General features: G+C 43.9%; 1 protein-coding gene across 2 annotated transcripts in view; it reads left to right on the top strand.

Moving 5' to 3' along the window:
* p2rx4 (purinergic receptor P2X 4) overlaps nt 1-19542 on the top strand; it is a 46504-nt gene that overhangs the window by 15766 nt on the left and 11196 nt on the right. For both annotated transcript variants that reach the window (XM_033043267.1, XM_033043266.1), the window contains exons 4-7: nt 605-677; nt 10050-10137; nt 14262-14342; nt 14421-14562. In XM_033043267.1, the coding sequence (XP_032899158.1) occupies nt 605-677; nt 10050-10137; nt 14262-14342; nt 14421-14562 (384 nt within the window). The remainder of the gene's footprint in view (nt 1-604; nt 678-10049; nt 10138-14261; nt 14343-14420; nt 14563-19542) is intronic.

The raw sequence follows: 19542 nt of genomic DNA, 5'->3' as shown, positions 1-19542 counted from the left end.
AGTGAAATTCACATGGAATTGTGCATGGTTCAAGTGTGCATCCAAGTACGTCTCTACCTGCACACTTGTTGCTGAATGCAGAGGTTGGAAGCAATGAGCATTAGCAACTCCAACTAAGGAAGATTCTTCCCATTCTTCCCATTGACCTGTGGAATTTCTGTAAATCTTGGATATTTACCATCATAGGTGAATGTTGTGGCTGAACATGCTGAATGCTTTCAATAAATTTTGCTTTTGCTTTAGATTTTTATATATGCAGTTTTTTGGTGTCGAAGTAATAACAGCAAACTGTCAATATTGCGTAGAATTTCTGCTGGGTCTGAGTTGTGAACTTGTGCTTTGGTAAACCAAATTGAAAAAACAGGACTCTTATGTAAACATCTGTATATAAATTCAGTTTTATATTTACAATATTCACAATACTGTATATGTTAAAACATCATTTTGATCCTAATCTGCGGATTAAACCCAACAGTGTAATTGCAATTTCTTAAATATGCTCTGAATCGATATGTAAATGCTGTAAAAGTATATGCTCTCAGAATACCATTTATTACATTAATTAAAAAATTATTGACAACTTTCCTACATTTTAATCTTCCAGTTACCAAGTCGAGCATCTAGATGCAAATCAGACAGTGATTGTACAGCTGGATATCATGATTCACAGAGCAATGGTATGTTACTGAAGGAGTAATGAAGAGTGAAATGTTGGTCAAAATGCAGGTACATAAGGTACCTGAAAGGTATTTAAAAAAAAAAGTAATTAGGAGGATGAAGAAGGCACAAAGTGGCACAGGTGGGCAGAATAAGGACAATCCCAAATAATTTTCAACTTTGGAAATAAAAATCATATCTGGTTCACTTATCTTCCTCCTGGAGGGATACCTAATTGCAGGAACAGCACCTCGTATTCCACTTGGGTATGAGCTCACGGTATGAACATTGGATTCTCCAATTTTTGCTAAACAAGCTAGGAAGGAAAGCAAATGCAAAGTTGGCATTAATTTCAAGAGGACCAGAATATAAAAGCAAGGATATAACGCTGAGGGTTTATAAGGCACATTTGGAATATTGTGAGCGGTATTGGTCCCCAATCTGAGAAAAGGCTGCGCTGGTATTGGAGGTCCAGCGGAGATTTATGAGAATGATCCTGGGGATGATTGGGTTAAAGTATGAGGAGTGTTTGATGGCTCTGGGCTTGTACTTACTGGAGTTTAGAAGGATGAAGGGCAGATCTCATTGAAACCTATCAAATTATGATAGGCCTAGATAGTGGATGTGGAGAGGGTGTTTTCAATCGTGGGAGAGTCTAGGACCAGAGGTCACAGCCTCAAAATATTAGGACACATGTTTAGAATGGAGATGAGGAGGAATGTCTTTAGTCAGAGGGTGGTAAATCTGTGGAATTCATTGCCACAGACTGCTGTGGAAGCCAAGTCTTTGGAACTTTTAAAGTGGAAATTGAGTGTCAAAAGTTACGGAGAGGAGGCAGGAGAATGGGGTTGAAAGGAAAAGATAGAGCAGCCATGATCGAATGATGGAACAAACCTGATGGCTAAAATGGCCTAATTCTGCTCCTATGCCTGATGATCTTATAAGTTATTGATTCCTTTTTCCATTGATCTCAAGTAGAGCATGTGAAAGATTACCACTCACTGGATGAAAAATAATTATTCTGACTCTTCTGCGGCTCACTCCTTATTTTGAAATTATGATCCTAGTTTGAGGGGACCCACTGAAGGTGGGGGGTGGGGTGGGGACCGAATTGTAGCTGCTTCTACCATCTCAAGCCCTGTTTAAAATCATTGTCTTTCATTGCAATTATCTCCTAAGCGCAAAGGCTCTTTGTTTGATCTCTTATCTTAAGACAACCCCAATACAACAGGAACTGATATAATGAACCTTCTTAACACTCCCTTTATCACAGGTATATTTTTAATAGAAAAAATAGACCAGATCTGAACATAATATTCCAGATGCAGTCTCACAAGGGCCCATATAATGTGAGCAAGACATTTCTACTTTTGTACTCCAATGCTCTTGCAATTAAGATCAATGGTGCAATTGATACAAAGTCTTTCAACGTTGCTTTTTAGTGATGGTTCACAGTGGTACAGCATACCAGCACCTCTAAAAAAATGCACATCATTATTTTGTTTTTCAGCCATGTGGCACATATGTTTATTAATCGTGCAGACTGGCATATTTTTGGTGACAAATAAAGCAATGCCTTTCAATGATTTATGAATGAATCCTAGGTCCCTTTCTACACCTTCAATCGCTTGCCATTAAAAAAACCCCCACTTCTTTGACAAATGAATGAAGAATGCAATTGAAGAGAATGTGATTTTCTTCAACAAATCGCAGTAAAGTCTACCTGTCATGGTTTTGCCCATTTGGTTAACCTGAAAATCTTCTAGGGGAAGCTTCTGAATTCTTCTCTAGATTGTCAGCAGAAAACCTGGATGTACTGTAGTTTAGTTCAGAGGTACAGTGCGGAAACAGGCCCTTCGGCCCACCGGGTCCGTGCCAACCAGCGATCCGCGCATATTAACACTATCCTACACCCACTAGAGACAATTTACATTTATACCAAGCCAAATAACCTACAAACCTGTACTTCTTTGGAGTATGGGAGCAAACCGAAGATCTCGGAGAAAACCCACGCAGGTCACGGGGGAGAACATACAAACTCCGTACAGACAGCACCCGTAGTTGGGATCGAACCTGGGTCTTCTTGCGCTTCATTTGCTTCAAGGCAGCAACTGTACCGCTGCGCCACTGTGCCGCTGTGTGCTGTACTTGAGTTCCTTATCCAAACCATTGATATAGATCGTGAACAGCTGGGTCCCAAGGGTCAATGTCTGCAACACCCACAAGTCACTGCCTCCTAATCCAAAAATGACCAATTCTCTGTCCACAAATTTATCCCAATTCATGTTAGCAAATTATCCCCAGTATTGGGGATAGTATACTGACATGAATTGGGATATGTTCATCTCAGTATAATTTTTGTTGTCTATGGTAGCTTCGTACCATGAAACAACTTGTTTTATGAATAAAGTCCTGTCTAGATGTTAATTGTTGGATCATATTATTTTTCTTTATTCAGGTTTAGTAGTGTATTTGTACATGCCCAGTCCAATTTGGTAAAATTATATTGTTGATGTTGATTGTTGTCAGAGATAGTTTTGGATTTCACTTGGTAAAAATTACTGTCAGTACAGGAGAAATTCACGTTAAAAAAATCACAAGATCTATACAGCAGCTTTGTTCAATGCTAAGCAATGTTGCTTCCCTGCTAACCACAGATTCAGAATATGTTTAATGAAGAAGTTTGTGGGAACATCAGTCTAACAGGATGAATGAAAATTAAAAGAACCCAAGTCCATTTGTTTTTCCAGTCAAAAGTTTTTTAATTAAAGATCATGAACAGCGGCTGAATGGGAGATGCCAGAGAGTAATGGTGGATGGTTGTTTGTCAGGTTGGAGGCCAGTGACTAGTGGGGTGCCACAGGGATCTGTGTTGGGTCCACTGTTGTTTGTCATGTACATCAATGATCTGGATGATGGTGTGGTAAATTGGATTAGTAAATATGCAGATGATACTAAGATAGGTGGGGTTGTGGATAATGAAGTAGATTTTCAAAGTCTACAGAGAGATTTATGCCAGTTGGAAGAGTGGGCTGAAAGATGGCAGATGGAGTTTAATGCTGATAAGTGTGAGGTGCTACATCTTGGCAGGACAAATCAAAATAGGACGTACATGGTAAATGGTAGGGAATTGAAGAATGCAGGTGAACAGAGGGATCTGGGAATAACTGTGCACAGTTCCCTGAAAGTGGAATCTCATGTAGATAGGGTGGTAAAGAAAGCTTTTGGTGTGCTGGCCTTTATAAATCAGAGCATTGAGTATAGAAGTTGGGATGTAATGTTAAAATTGTACAAGGCATTGGTGAGGCCAATTCTGGAGTATGGTGTACAATTTTGGTCGCCTAATTATAGGAAGGATGTCAACAAAATAGAGAGAGTACAGAGGAGATTTACTAGAATGTTGCCTGGGTTTCAGCAACTAAGTTACAGAGAAAGGTTGAACAAGTTAGGGCTTTATTCTTTGGAGCACAGAAGGTTAAGGGGGGACTTGATAGAGGTCTTTAAAATGATGAGAGGGATAGACAGAGTTGACGTGGATAAGCTTTTCCCACTGAGAGTAGGGAAGATTCAAACAAGGGGACATGACTTGAGAATTAAGGGACAGAAGTTTAGGGGTAACATGAGGGGGAACTTCTTTACTCAGAGAGTGGTGGCTGTGTGGAATGAGCTTCCAGTGAAGGTGGTGGAGGCAGGTTAGTTTTTATCATTTAAAAATAAATTGGATAGTTATATGGACGGGAAAGGAATGGAGGGTTATGGTCTGAGCGCAGGTATATGGGACTAGGGGAGAATACGTGTTCGGCACGGACTAGAAGGGTCGAGATGGCCTGTTTCCGTGCTGTAATTGTTATATGGTTATTTAATGTCAATCTCTCGTCACATTTTGTAATTTAAATCACAAGGGCTCTTTGCTTAATATGCGGGGATCGCTGATTGATTTAACCAGCGATCTAAATTTCTAACCAGAAATTAATTGCAAATCCCATTTTCATTGCTTGACAATATAGGAATAGATAGAGCGATACAGTATGGAAACAAGCCCTTCGGCTCAACATGTCCCAGCTACACTAGTCCCACCTGCTAACATTTGATCCATATCCCTCCATACCTGTCCTATCCATGTACCTCTCTGTTTCTTAACTGTTGGGATAGTCCCTGCCTCAGCTACCTCCTCTGGCAGCTTATTCCATAGACCCACCACCCTTTGTATGAAAAAAGTACCACTCAGATTCCTATTGAATCTTTTCCCCTTCACCTTAAATCTATGTCCTCTGGTCCTCAATTCGCCTACTCTAGGCAAGAGACTCTGTGCATCTACCCGATCTATCCTTCTCATGATTTTATACACCTCAATAAGATCACCCCTCATTCTCCTGCACTCCAAAGAATAGTCCTAGCCTACTTAACCTCTCCCTATAGCTCAGATCCTCTAGTCCTGGCAACATCCTTGTAAATCTTCTCTGTACTCTTTTCAGCTTGACAACATCTTTCCTATAACATGGTGCCCAGAACTGAACACAAAACTCTAAATGTGGCCTTACCAACCTCTTAAACAACTGCAACATAATCTTCCTTCATCTATACTCAATACTCTGACTGATGAAGGCCAATATGCCAAACACCTTTTGACCACACTATCTACCTACAGCTCCACCTTCAAGGAACCATGCACCTGCACTCCTAGATCCCTTTGCTCTACAATACTCCCCAAAGCCCTAACAATCATTGTGTAGATCCTGCCCATGTTAGACTTCCCAAAATGCAACACCTCACATTTCTCTCTATTAAATTCCATCAACCATTCCTCAGGCCACCTGGCCAACCAATCAAGATCCTGCCGCAATTTTTCACAACCATCTTCACTATCTGCAAAACCACCCACTTTTGTATCATTGTATTTTGTACCTGGATGTTGCCAGGACTAGAGTGTCTGAGCTATAGGGAGAGGTTGAGTGGGCTGGGCCTGTATTCCTTGGAGTGCAGGAGGATGAGCGGTGATCTTATCAAGGTGTATAAAATCATGAGAGGAATAAATCGGGTAGATGCACATAATCTTTTGCCCAGAGTGGGGGAATCAAGGACCAGAGGACATAGGTTCAAGGTGAAGGGGAAAAGATTTAATAGGAATCTGAGGGGTGACTTTTTCTCACAAAGGGTGGTGGGTGTATGGAATAAGCTGCTAGAAGAGTTAGTTGAGGCTGGTATTAAACCAACGTGTAAGAAACAGACAGGGACAAGTTTGGAGGGAGATGGACCAAACGCAGGCAGGTGGGACTAAGTGTAACTGGAACATGTTGGCCAGTGTAGGGAAGTTGGGCCGACGGGCCTGTTTCCACACCGTACCACTCTATGACTCTATCTGCAAATTTGCTAATCTTGCAGTGTATGTTCTCATGTGAATAATTGATATTAATGACAAAAAGTAACGGGCCCAGCACCGAACCCTGACGCACACCACAGGTCGCAGGCCTCCAGTCCGAGAAACAATCTTTCACCATCACCCTCTGCTTCCTTCCGCCATCACCCTCTGCTTCCTTCCATGATCAATTTTCTATCCATTCAGCTATCTCTCCTTGGATCCCATGTGATCTAACCTTCCAGAGCAGCCTACCATGCGGAACCTTTGTTGAATGCTTTGCTGATGTCCATATAGACAACATCTACAGCACTGCCCGCATTGTCCTTTTTGGTCACGTCTTCAAAAAACTCAATCAGGTTTGTGAGATACGACCTCCCATGTACAAACCCATGCTGACTGCCTAATCAGCCCTTGACCGTCTAAATGCCTGTATATCCCATCCCTCAGAATAGTCTCTAGTAACTTTCCAACTACACATGTTAACCTCTCTAGCCTATAGTTCCCAGCATTTTCCCAGTAGCCTTTCTTGAATAGAGGCACAAATTTGCCACCCTTCAGTCTTCCGGCACCTCTCCTGTATTTAAAGACTCGTAAATTTCAACCAGGTCTCCCGTAATTTCCTCTCTGGTTTCCCACAATGTCCTCGGATATATCTGATCAGGCCCTGGAGATTTGTCTACCTTTATACATGATAGTACCTTCTCAAGACACTTTCATTGACTGCCGCAAGTTCCTCTGTCCTCTTGTCTTTCTCCTCGGTACAGAGGAGAAATACTCATTGATTAAATTGTATAATTTAATTTGTGTCATTGTATAAATTGACAAATTGGCGTGGGGGGATTGCCGTGAGGGAGGAGGATAGGGAGAACAATGGAGGACCCGGCATGGGGGGGGGGGGGGGGGAAACAAAAGGTGAGCCGGCAGGGGTGCTTTGTAACTTTGTCAGTGCCGTTTATGTGGGGGCTATTTGCATACCTTGGGTATTCACGCAAATAATTCCACTGTGCCTTGTCACATGTGATAAAGTATTCCATTCCTTATGGAGTGAAAAATTCAAACTAAAACTAGACTTTTTTTGCAGCATTACCTTTCAGTAGAGTTGCTGCCTTGCAGCACCCCCGGGTTCAATCCTGACTATGGGTACTGTCTGTGCACAGTTTGTATGTTTTCTCCATGACCACGTGGTTTTTCCCCGGTGCTCTGGTTTCCTCCCACGCGCCAAAGATGTGGTTTGTAGGTTAATTGGCTTCGGTAAAGTTATAAATTGTCCCTCGTGTTTAGGATAACGCTAGTCAAGTTTTTCAGAATGTTTTCATTTTATCTAACATTACAGGATTTCATCATCAAAACATAAGGTTCATGCTTACGGCTGAGATTTGGAAATAACTGAGTTGGAATAACTGAAGATTTTAAATCAAATGGGATGTACAAAGTTAATGTGCCTTTTTAATATTTTGTTTTCATTACTTACCAAAAACGAAGTGCCCTCCATAATGTTTGGGACAAAGACCCATCATTTATTTATTTGCTTCTGTACTCCACAATTTGAGATTTGTAATAGAAAAAATCACACGTGGTTAAAGTCCACATTGTAAGATTTTAATAAAGGCCATTTTTATACATTTTGGTTTCACCATGCAGAAATTACAGCAGTGTTTATACATAGTCCCTCCATTTCAGGGCACCATTTTGTTGGGACACGTGGCTTCACAGGTGTTTGTAATTGCTCAGGTGTGTTTAATTGCCACCTTACTGTAGGTATAAGAGAGCTCTCAGCACCTAGTCTTTCCTCTCGTCTTTTCATCACCTTTGGAAGAAGACGACTTCATGAACAGAAATACAGATGCTACATTGCAAGAAGACAACAATACCAACATACTGCTAAAGCAACAAAGGAGTTTTTCCAAGCTAAACAATTGTAAATTCTTAAGTGTCCAAGTCACCCAATCTGAACTCAATTGAGCATGCCTTTTATATGCTGAAGAGAAAACTGATGGGGACTAGCCCCCAAAACAAGCATAAGCTAAAGATTGATGTCCATAAATCGCAGACTTCAAGTGCAACAAAATACTAAACATGACTACTTTCATTTACCTGACATTGCTGTATCACAAACATTATGGTGCCCTGAAAAGGGGGGACTATGTAAAAACACTGCTGTAATTTCTACATGGTGAAACCAAAATGTATAAAAATGGCCTTTAGTAAAATCTGACAATGTGCACTTTAATCACATGTGAATTTTTTTCTATTACAAAGCTCAAATTATGGAGTACAGAGGCAAATAAATAAATGATGGGTCTTTGTCCGAAACATTATGGAGGACACTGTATATAGCGCCAAATTAGGCTGGTTGCAGCCAGTGGTTCTGATGGTGACCACCAATGTTCATTCTGCTTCAATCTGGCCCTTACCCCTTCAGCTGATCTTTTGTGTATAACCCGGACTTGTGCCTGTGCACTGAAGGCCCGGAATGAGCTGAGTTGGTTACGACCTTGTATCCAACACTTGGCTTTGTTGTGGCTTTGTTGTGATGCAGTTATTTTGTGCTGGGAATTCCCGGCAGTACAATGAGCTATGTATCTGTAATCTTGCGCAAGACAGACCTACCCAGTTATATGAATGGGGAATCCCAGATTGGCGGTGAGGAAGAAAAGCCAAATTGAAAGTTTTAAAAACTATTTAAATTAAATTTTCATAATTTATATTCTAAAATGTTAGACACAAAGTGCTGGAGTAACTCCGGGCCTGGCAGCATCTCTGGAAAACATGGATAGATGATGTTTCATGGAAACATAGAAAATAGGTGCAGGAGTAGGCCATTCGGCCCTTCGAGCCTGCACCGAAATTCAATATGATCATGGCTGATCATCCAACTCAGTATCCTGTACCTGCCTTCTCTCCATACCCCCTGATCCCTTTAGCCACAAGGGACACATCTAACTCCCTCTTAAATATAGCCAATGAACTGGCCTCAACTACCTTCTGTGGCAGAGAATTCCAGAGATTCACCACTCTCTGTGTGAAAAATGTTTTTCTCATCTCGGTCCTAAAAGATTTCCCCCTAATCCTTAAACTGTGACCCCTTGTTCTGGACTTCCCCAACATCGGGAACAATCTTCCTGCATCTAGCCTGTCCAACCCCTTAAGAATTTTGTAAGTTTCTATAAGATCCCCCCTCAATCTTCTAAATTCTAGCGAGTACAAGCTGAGTCTATCCAGTCTTTCTTCATATGAAAGTCCTGACATCCCAGGACTTCAGGTCAAGACCTTTCATCAGAAGGCTCCTGACCTGAAATGTCATTTATGCATGTTCTCCACAGATGCTGCCTGACCCACTGAGATATTCCAGCACTTTGTCTCTAATATTGCTTTAAATTGTTTAAAAAATAAATTATGAAAATTAATCGTCTTTTGTTCCTTGTTTTTACGTTTAAAACAATATTTTTAGTTTTAAAATGTCTCCGTGGGCGAGAGACATTTCCAAAGCCAAAAAGATGACAACGATTACAAGAAGATTACAAAGCAAAAAAATGTACGGTCAGCACATTTTAGTGTTAGAGATACAGCGTGGAAACAGGTCCTTCAGCACACTAAGTCCATGTCGACCAGTGATCACCTGTATAATAGTTCTATACTGCACACTTGGGACAATTTACAGAAGCCAATTAGCCTAGAAACTTGCATGTCTTTGGAATTTGGGAGGAAATTGGAGCACCTGGAGAAATCCCACAAGGTCACATGAAGAATATACAAACTCCATCCAGGCGCTGTAAGACAACAACTTTACTGTTGCACCACTGGTGGTGTTCTGTGGGCATTCTCTTGTGAAGCCTTTGTGTCTGATGTCAGTATTGGGATGCCCAGACAATGGACCCATATATTTTTACAAGGATTGTATAGGTGTGGGGAGAGTGCAGGTGGTGATTCTGGGTTGCTGTCTGAACAGAACACTGTTTGACTCGTGAGAAATAAATCTGTTAAGTTTTCAATCGCAAATGTGACTAATTTTGAGTTTTTGATTTTGCTTCAGGCGTTTTAACTGGAAAATGCAGTAAAGGCGTAAAGACGTGTGAAATGTACGGATGGTGCCCTGTGGAGAACGATGCAGTTATTCCCAAGTTGGTGAAATATTGATTTGATGTTGTTTAAGTTAATGTTGCCAATTATTACAAATAAACCTAAAATGATCCAGCTATCTCTCCCCCCACCCTCTTCCCCTACCCCTCTGTCCCTCTTCCACCACTCCCCCTACCCCTCCCTCCCCACTCTTCCACTTCTCTCCCCCTTACCCCACCCCTCTCCCTCTCCCACCCTTCTGTCTCCCCCTCCCTTCCCCCTCTCCCCCACCCCTTCCCCTACCCCTGTCCCTCTTCCACCACTCCCCCTACCCTTCTCCCCCTCCCTCCCTCCCCACTCTTCCACTTCTCCCCCCCCTCTCCCTCCCCACTCTTTCCCCTCTCTCCCCCCACCCCTCCACACTCTTCTCCCTCCCTCCCCTACCCCCTCCCCTCCCCCACACCTCTCTCTCCATCCCTCTCCCCTCCCGTCCCCACCCCTCTCTCCTCCCCCTCTCCTCATCCCTCTCCTCCTCCCACCCCCATCCCTCTCTCCCCCACCCCCCTTCTCCCTCCACACTCTTCCCCCTCCCTCCACACACTTCCCCCTCCCTCCCCTTCCCCCTCTCCCTCCTCCTTTCCCTCCCTTCTCCCCCCTCTCTCCCCCCCTCTCCATCTCCCTCTCTCCTCACCCCTCTCCCTCCTCCCCTCCCACCCCCTCTCTCCCTCCTCTTCACCCCCATCTCCCCCTCACCCCTTCCCCTCTCTTGCACCACTCCCCACTACCCCTCTCCCACATTCCTGCCCTCCCCGCTCTCTTCCCACTCCCCACGCTCCCCCCCCTCCCCATCCCCCTTTCTCTCCCCCTACCCCGCTCTCCTCTCCCTCCCAAATCTCTCCCGTTTCCTCCTCCCCCTTTCCCCTCCCTCCCCTCTCCCCACCCCGTCTTCCTCTCCCCCCCTCCCACCACCTGTGTGTTTGGGGGGTGGTTAGTGTGAGTGTGTTGCCGCAGCCCCCCCCCCCCCCGCAAACGCGCGTTGGGGAAACAGACCCAACGGGTCTGCACTTGGTCTAGTTACAAATAAACCTAAAATGATCCAGCTATCAGTTTTGAGGGAATCTTTCAAAAACTTTGCATTCTTTCCACATATTTTCAACAATAAGGAACCCAAAGCTCTATGCAGTTTCAACTATGCCATACACAACTTTAACAATTCTTTAACCTATGATGCACACTTAGTTTTGGGCAGTTTCGTCTTCTTTGCTACTGAGTGAACTGCACACTGAACTAAAGGTTCAAATTACAAATTGCCAAAGGTGACCTGCAACTGGCTTGCATGCACCATTGTCACTTATGTTTAATAAGAAAGAACTGCAGATGCTGGAAAAATCGTAGACAAAAATGCTGGAGAAACTCAGCGGGTGAGGCAGCATCTATGGAGGGAAGGAATAGGTGACGTTTCGGGTCTGAAGAAGGGTCTCGACCTGAAAAGTCACTTATTCGTTCGCTCCACAGATGCTGCCTCACCCGCTGAGTTTCTGCAGCATTTTTGTCTACTGTCACATGGATATCTACATTACTAAACTACATGAAGTTTGATGTCTTCATAATTGAACCATTTATAAAAAGTAAGCAAAATCAAAAGCAAACGCAACGTGTTGGGGGAACTCAGCAGTTCAGGCAGCATCTGTGGAAGGAATGGACAGATGACATTTTGGGTTGGGACCCTTCTTGAATCAGTCTGAAGAAAGGTCCCAATCCAAAATGTTGCCTATTCATTCACTCCACACATGCTACTGACCCGCTGAGTTCCTTCAACGCTGTGTGCTTTGCTCAAGATTGCAGCATCTGCAGTTCTTTGTGTCCCCAAGCAAAATTAAAAACTGTATGCTGAAAAATTGAAATAAAAAGTGGAAATGCTTGAAATAGTAGATGTGGCACCGGCTGTGGAGAGAGAGAAACAGAGCTAACGTTTCAGTATAAGAAAGAACTGCAGATGCTGGAAAAATCAAAGGTAGACAAAAATGCTGGAGAAACTCAGCGAAGGGTCTCGACCAGAAATGTTACATATTCCTTCTCTCCATAGATGCTGCCTCACCCGCTGAGTTCCTCCAGCATTTTTGTCTACTAACGTTTCAGTTATCAGAACTGGAAAGTATGTGGGGATGTAACAGGATATAAGCAAATACAAGGGCAGCTTTGGCTGGGGTTGGAGCAGAGGAGAGGAATGAATGGTACAAAAGATGATGGGGGTGAAAGAAAGCCAAGATGCCTGCCATATTTCACTATCCAATCTCTACTATCAACAACCATCATAAGAACAATAAACAATATCTCATTACTGACTCCTTTGGAACATAAGTGGCTTTTTAAGCATGAAACCTGATACACCAATTGTCTTTCATTGTTATATATCCTTTTTATTGCCACACACTCTCTGAATTAGATATTACATGAGAATTTTTGTCCCGAAATCTAAGTATTTGTCGTCTATCCTTCAGATCTGCAATGTTCTAACAAACACTTAAGAACAATCAGGCTTGCATCAATCTTGCCCTCTCCTTTTGGGTGATCTTTTATGTTGCCCCTCAAAAGGTTTGGACCTCACACCCAGCAATTAAAGCAAGATTTTAAGTCATTAATATTGCAGGTCCTGGTTACTATCTACCAATGCATTGTGATATTAAACAGGGTCGCTCTAGACCTTAGCCTGTGCCTCGCATTGGGTTCTTGGACAAAGCTTGTAGTCATGCTTTCGAAACCACTGTCTTCCAATGTCCTGTTGATCTCGATGCTGTAGTGATGGGGCGGCAGGCTGCAGAAAGTTACCCTTCATATAGTAAACAGGGCCAACTGTCCTCTTCCATTATTTGCAAATGTAGTTAACGATTGGAGACTTTAAACAATAGTTGGAAATCGTGTGAGTAGTTAGTCCAATAAAAAATATATATTTATAAAAGTAATTTGAAATGTGTTCAACTTTTAAAGATGTATAGTAATTAAAATATAGGTTTACAAAAATCAAAGTAAGCAATTTCTCTTTTCAATATTAATATTGCAAATTAATTTGAAGACTTTTAAACCGTATACATTACCAATATAGCTCCTCAGAATAAACTATGCTGAACAATAAGGGAACTTTAGAAGAAAACAAAGTAAATGTTTCAGGATATTTCTATCAATCATAGACAATAGGTGCAGGAGTAGGCCATTCGGCCCCTCGAGCCAGCACTGTAATTTAATGTGATCATGGTTGATCATCCACAATCAGTACCCCGTTCCTGTCTTCTCCCCATATCCCTTGACTCCGCTATCTTTAAGAGCTCTGTCTAGCTCTCTCTTGAAAGCATCCAGAGAACCAGCCGCCACCGCCCACTGAGGCAGAGAATTCCACAGACTGACAACTCTCTGTGTGAAAATGTTTTTCCTCATCTCCGGTCTAAATGGCTTACCCCTTATTCTTAAACTGTGGCCCCTGTTTCTGGACTCCCCCAACATCGGGAACATGTTTCCTGCCTCCAGCGTGTCCAAACCCTTAATAATCTTATATGTTTCATTAAGATCCCCTCTCATTCTTCTAAATTCCAGAGTATACAAGCCCAGCCGCTCCATTCTCTCAGCATATGACAGTCCCGCCATCCCGGGAATTAACCTTGTAAACTTACGCTGCACTCCCTCAATAGCAAGAATGTCCTTCCTCAAATTAGGGGACCAAAACTACACACAATACTCCAGGTGGTCTCATTAGGGCCCTATACAACTGCAGAAGGACTTCTTTGCTCCTATACTCAACTCCTCTTGTTATGAAGGCCAACATGCCATTCGCTTTCTTAACTGCCTGCTGTACCTGCATGCTTACTTTCATTGACTGATGAACAAGGACCCCCAGATCCCGTTGTACTTCCCATTTTCCCAACTTGACTCCATTTAGATAATAATCTGCCTTCCTGTTTTTGCCACCAAAGTAGATAACCCCACATTTATCAACATTAAAGTGCATCTGCCAACTCACCCAACCTGTCCAAGTCACTCTGTATCCTCATAGCATCCTCTTCACAGTTCACACTGCCACCCAGCTTTGTGTCATCTGCAAATTTGCTAATGTTACTTTTAATCCCTTCATCTAAATTAATGTATGTTGTAAATAATATACAAAAATAATCATATACACGATCTTTCATTTTAGTCCTGCAATTCTTGAAGAAGCTGAAAATTTCACAGTGTTGATCAAGAACAGCATTACCTTCCCTAAATTTCAATTTTCAAAGTAAGTTTTTATCCATTTATATAACACATACTCATAATGTAACAAGTATCTAACAGACATCCCCTTCTCTTACCACAGGAGAAATATATTGTCGAGTGCAAATGCAAGCTACTTAAAAGTTTGTAGGTTCCATCAGAAAAATGATCCAACCTGTCCAATTTTTATCCTGGGAGATATGGTTCGAGATGCAGGAGAAAATTTTCAGGAATTATCTGTTCAGGTTTGTTATATTTATCTCAATCTTGTATTATGTAGATATTTATTAATCCATCTAGTAGGCTGTAATACCATAACCTACTTTGAGCAACTGATATCTTGCAAGATCAAGTTATAATATAACAAAACTGTTTCACACTTGCTAAACAATTACATCCTGTACAAAAAAAGCCAGAATGGTTGACAGAAAAAAGTTTAATTTAAAGATAAAACATGGAAACAGGCCCTTCGGCTTACTGAGTCCATGCCAACCACCGATCACCCGTTTACTAGGTCTATGTTATTCCACTTTCTTATCCATTCACACTCCAGACACACTAGGGTCAGTTTTACAGAGGCCAATTACCTGTGAAAGATTGAAAAGACAAATTCAGACATTTGAAGGGACATGATAGTTTTATTTCTACTCTGTCTACTTGTGTCGTCACTTTCAGGGAACTATAGTCCTGGACACCAAGATCCCTCTGTACATCAATGCTGTTAAGTCATGCCACTAATTGTATATTTCCCCCATATATTTGACCTCCTATAGCGCAACACCTCACACTTGCTTTAATTAAACTCCACCTGTCATTTCTCCTCCCATTTCTATAGTTGATCTACATCAAACTGTGCACTTTGACAGCCTTCCTTATGGCAATCCTGGCATCATCTATGCCTCTCATTTTATAAACCGATCAGAATTTCTTGCTTGCTACTTAATTCTAACTTTTTGCCATTACATTTCATCCCTTTCCTCTTTTGTATCTTCAGTTGATTAATTTCTAATTGTATTTTCCTACTTATTTGGAGCTGCAGAATGTGGTGTGGAAAATGTCCAAACTGCTTGATGCTGGTACCTATTATTTACATGATCACCAGGCTATTGTTGGCAGGGAAATCTCCTGTGTGGTTCCACCACAGTAGATGTCAATCCCTTCTTTGTGTTATCACTAATACTCATCACTGGATATCACAAGGCCCTAGGAAAAACTGGGTCAATCAAAATATTTTCCGGTGGTCTGAGAAGAATGTGGTGAACACAGACCAAGAATAAAATGTGTAGTCTACCTGGCCTATTGACATGAGAATGGTCATTTTTGTCTCCATTTTACCAAAATATGGGCCTCATTCGAATACGTTCTCCCTGTGACCGTGTGGGTTTCCTCCCACACAAGAATGCTATGACAGAGCTCTACAACAACATCAGTGAGCAGCAGAGGGAACATCCAGATGCTTTCTTCATGGCAGCTGGGGATTTCAACCAGGCAAGTCTTACATCTGTTCTGCCTAAATTCTACCAGCATGTGAACATTGCAACCAGGGGAAAAAACAAACTAGACCTGTGTACACCAACATTAAAGATGCATATAAAGCAGCCCCCCTCCCCCATATCGGCAACTCTGACCACCTAGCGGTTATGCTTACACCTGCATACAGACCCAGGGTGAAACAGGACAGGCCAACGGTCAAAGAAGTCAGAACATGGCCACAGGGAGCTACCGCAACACTACAAGACTGTTTCGAAACCACACAGTGTGCCATTTTCAGAGAGGTAGCAACAGATGACAGTGGCATCAACCTCCAAGAATACACAGAATCCATCATCGGATACATCAATAAATGCATTGATGATGTAACGGTGGTCAAAACCGTCAGGAGGCGTGCCAATCAGAAACCTTGGCTAACTGGGGAAGTGTGTTCCCTACTGAGAATCCGGAATGCAATTCAATTCAATTCAATTCAACTTTAATGTCATTGCACAAATACTGAGTATCGGTACAACGAAATGCAGTTTTGCGTCAGTCCGTAGTAGTGCAATATAGAAATTTAAAAAAAAAAAAAAAAAAAAGGATACAGAACAATAGAAAATGCAGAATAATTAAACAATGGGGACGGAGGGACCGGAGGAATCTATCGGCGGGACTCCGAGTTCAGCAATGCGACGGTATGATTGTAGAAGCTGTTCCTCATCCTACTGGTACGAGACCTGAGGCTCCTGTACCGCCTCCCTGATGGGAGGAGGGCAAACAGTCCATGATTGGGGTGGGAGGGGTCTTTAATGATCTTCCCAGCTCGTTTCAGACACCGTTTTCGGTGGAGGGCATCCATGGCAGGGAGCGGGGCGCCGATGATGTGCTGCGCGGTTTTCACCACCCGTTGTAGTGCCTTCCTGTCCGCAACAGTGCAGCTGCTGTACCATACCGTGAAGCAGGCGGTCAGGATGCTCTCGATGGTACACCTGTAGAAGTTGGTCAGGATCTGGGGGGACAGGTGGGCTTTCTTGAGCCTCCTCAGGAAGTAAAGGCGCTGCTGTGCCTTTTTGATCAGCTTGGAGGTGTTGAGGGACCAGGACAAATCCTCCGAGATGTGTACCCCGAGGAATTTGTAGCTGGAGACGCGCTCCACCTCAGTCCCGTTTATGTGGATGGGGGTATGTCTGCCCCCTCTGACCTTCCTGAAGTCGACAATAAGTTCCTTCGTCTTCTTGGAGTTGAGGACGAGGTTATTATTGGCACACCAGGTTGTCAGGTGCTGGACCTCCTCTCGGTAGGCTGACTCATCGTTGTCACTGATCAGTCCTACCACCGTGGTGTCGTCAGCAAACTTAATGATGGCGTTGGATCCGTACTTAGGGATGCAGTCGTGGGTGAAGAGGGAGTAGAGGAGAGGGCTGAGCACACAGCCCTGTGGCACACCGGTGTTCAGTGTTATAGTGGTGGAGTTGAGGTTGTTGACCCTAACAGACTGTGGTCTGTTGGTGAGGAAATCCAGTGTCCAGTTGCAGAGGGAGGTGGAGATGCCAAGCCCGCTGAGTTTGGTGATCAAGCTGGCGGGGATGACAGTGTTGAAAGCGGAGCTGAAATCAATGAACAGCAACCTGATGTAGGAGTTGTTGTTGTCCAGGTGGGTCAGGGCAGAGTGTAGGGCCGCCGCTATGGCGTCCTCTGTAGACCTGTTGGCCCGGTAGGCAAACTGATGGGGGTCCAGTGTGGGGGGGAGGCTGGCTTTGAGGTGAGCCAAGATCAGCCGCTCAAAGCACTTAGCAATGACAGGGGTGAGTGCCACTGGGCGGAAATCGTTGAGGCTCCCTGTGGCTGACTGTTTGGGCACTGGCACGATGGTTGATGTCTTGAGGCAAGTGGGGACAACACCCTGGGCCAGTGACAGATTGAAAATGTCGGTGAAGACTTGGGATAGTTGTCCAGCACATGCCCTAAGCACCCGGCCAGGGATGCCATCGGGGCCGGCAGCTTTGCGCTCATTCACCTTGCTCAGTGCATCTTGTACAGCAGAGGTGGAGAGACTGAGGGGTTGTTCATTTGGGGGTGGAGCAACTTTGATGGCTGGGGTTTTGTTATCACGGTCAAAGCGAGCATAGAAATGGTTTAGCTCGTCAGGAAGGGTGGCGTTGTCTGGGGGAGGGGTGTTAACTTTCTGGTAATCGGCAAGGGATTTGATTCCTTGCCACATGCGCCTGGGGTCAGAATTGTTATGGAAGTGCTCCTCAATCCACCGTTTGTGATTGAGTTTGGCATTCCTAATTCCCATTTTCAGATTGGCCCTAGATGAGCTGTATCCCTCAGCGTCGCCAGATCTGAAAGCGGCATCGCGAGCCTTCAGTAGGAGTCTGACCTCCCTGCTCATCCACGGCTTCTGGTTAGGGAAGGTCTTTATTTCTTTGTGTGTAGTGACATTATCGGTGCAGAATTTTATATAGTTCATAACTGTTGAGGTGTATGAGTTGATGTCCACTTGTGAATTGAAGGTGGACTGGGTAGCAAACAGACTCCAGTCTGTCTGCTGAAACTGCTGCTGTGAAACAGAGACAGCCCCCTCAGGCCAGACCTTGACTGTCCTCGTGGTAGGTTTCACACGTCTGATCAGAGGTGTGTATTTGGGGAGCAGGAACAGAGAGAGGTGGTCAGACTGACCAAGGTGGGGGAGGGGGAGGGCTTTGTAGGCTTCAGTAATATTAGTGTAAACTAAGTCCAGAATATTGTTTCCTCTGGTTGGGCAGGAAACATGCTGATGGAACCTGGGGAGTACAGTTTTGAGGTCGGAGTGGTTGAAATCACCCGCAACAATAAATGCCCCCTCTGGGTGAGCAGATCTGCATTCAAATCTGGGGACAACGCAGCATACAAACTGGCAAGGAGTAACCTACCCTGGGGGATCAGGGAAGCGAAGAGGCTGTATGGGCAAAAACTTAATAGCCACTTCGAAAATGACAAAGACACACGTCGCTTGTGGCAGGGATTTCATACCATCACTGACTACAAGCCCCCCCCGCTGCGGATATGCCAAAACGACCCCTCTCTACCAGATGAACTGAACGAGTTCTACGCACGGTTTGAGGTTAAAAACAGCACCCAGACACGTGCACTACTGCCATCTCCCAGTGACCAGTCGCTTAGGCTGTCCGCAGCCGGAGTTAAAAAGCCCTTTGCCAGCATCAATCCACGCAAAGCTGCAGGGCCGGACAACATTCCTGGATGCGTTTTAAGAGACTGCGCCGAGCAACTGAAAGATGTCTTCACAGACATTTTTAACATCTCACTCAGCCAGGCAGTAGTGCCCAACTGTCTTAAGAGTGCCACCATCGTCCCTGTCCCGAAGAAACCAAACCCAGCCTGCCATAATGACTTTCGGCCAGTGGCTCTAACACCCATAGCAATGAAGTGTTTTGAGCGACTGGTTATGCAGCACATCAAAAAGAGTCTACCTGCCGACCTAGACCCACTGCAGTTCGCCTACAGAGCCAACCGATCCACAGAGGACGCAGTCTCAACAACACTGAACCTCGTACTGTCACACCTTGATCGGAAAAATACTTATGCCAGGATCCTCTTCAGACTTCAGCTCTGCGTTTAACACAATCATTCCGCAGCAGCTGGTGGAGAAGTTAGAGCTATTGGGGGTTGATGCTGGCACATGTAACTGGGTCCTGAACTTTCTATCACAACGGCAGCAGACAGTCAGGGTGGGCAGTAGGACATCAAAA

Source organism: Amblyraja radiata, chromosome 25 (assembly GCF_010909765.2).
Source record: "Amblyraja radiata isolate CabotCenter1 chromosome 25, sAmbRad1.1.pri, whole genome shotgun sequence".
Classification (NCBI taxonomy): Eukaryota; Metazoa; Chordata; class Chondrichthyes; order Rajiformes; family Rajidae; genus Amblyraja; species Amblyraja radiata.
Note: the sequence above shows the minus strand (reverse complement) of the source record. Positions and strands in the feature narration are given on the sequence as shown.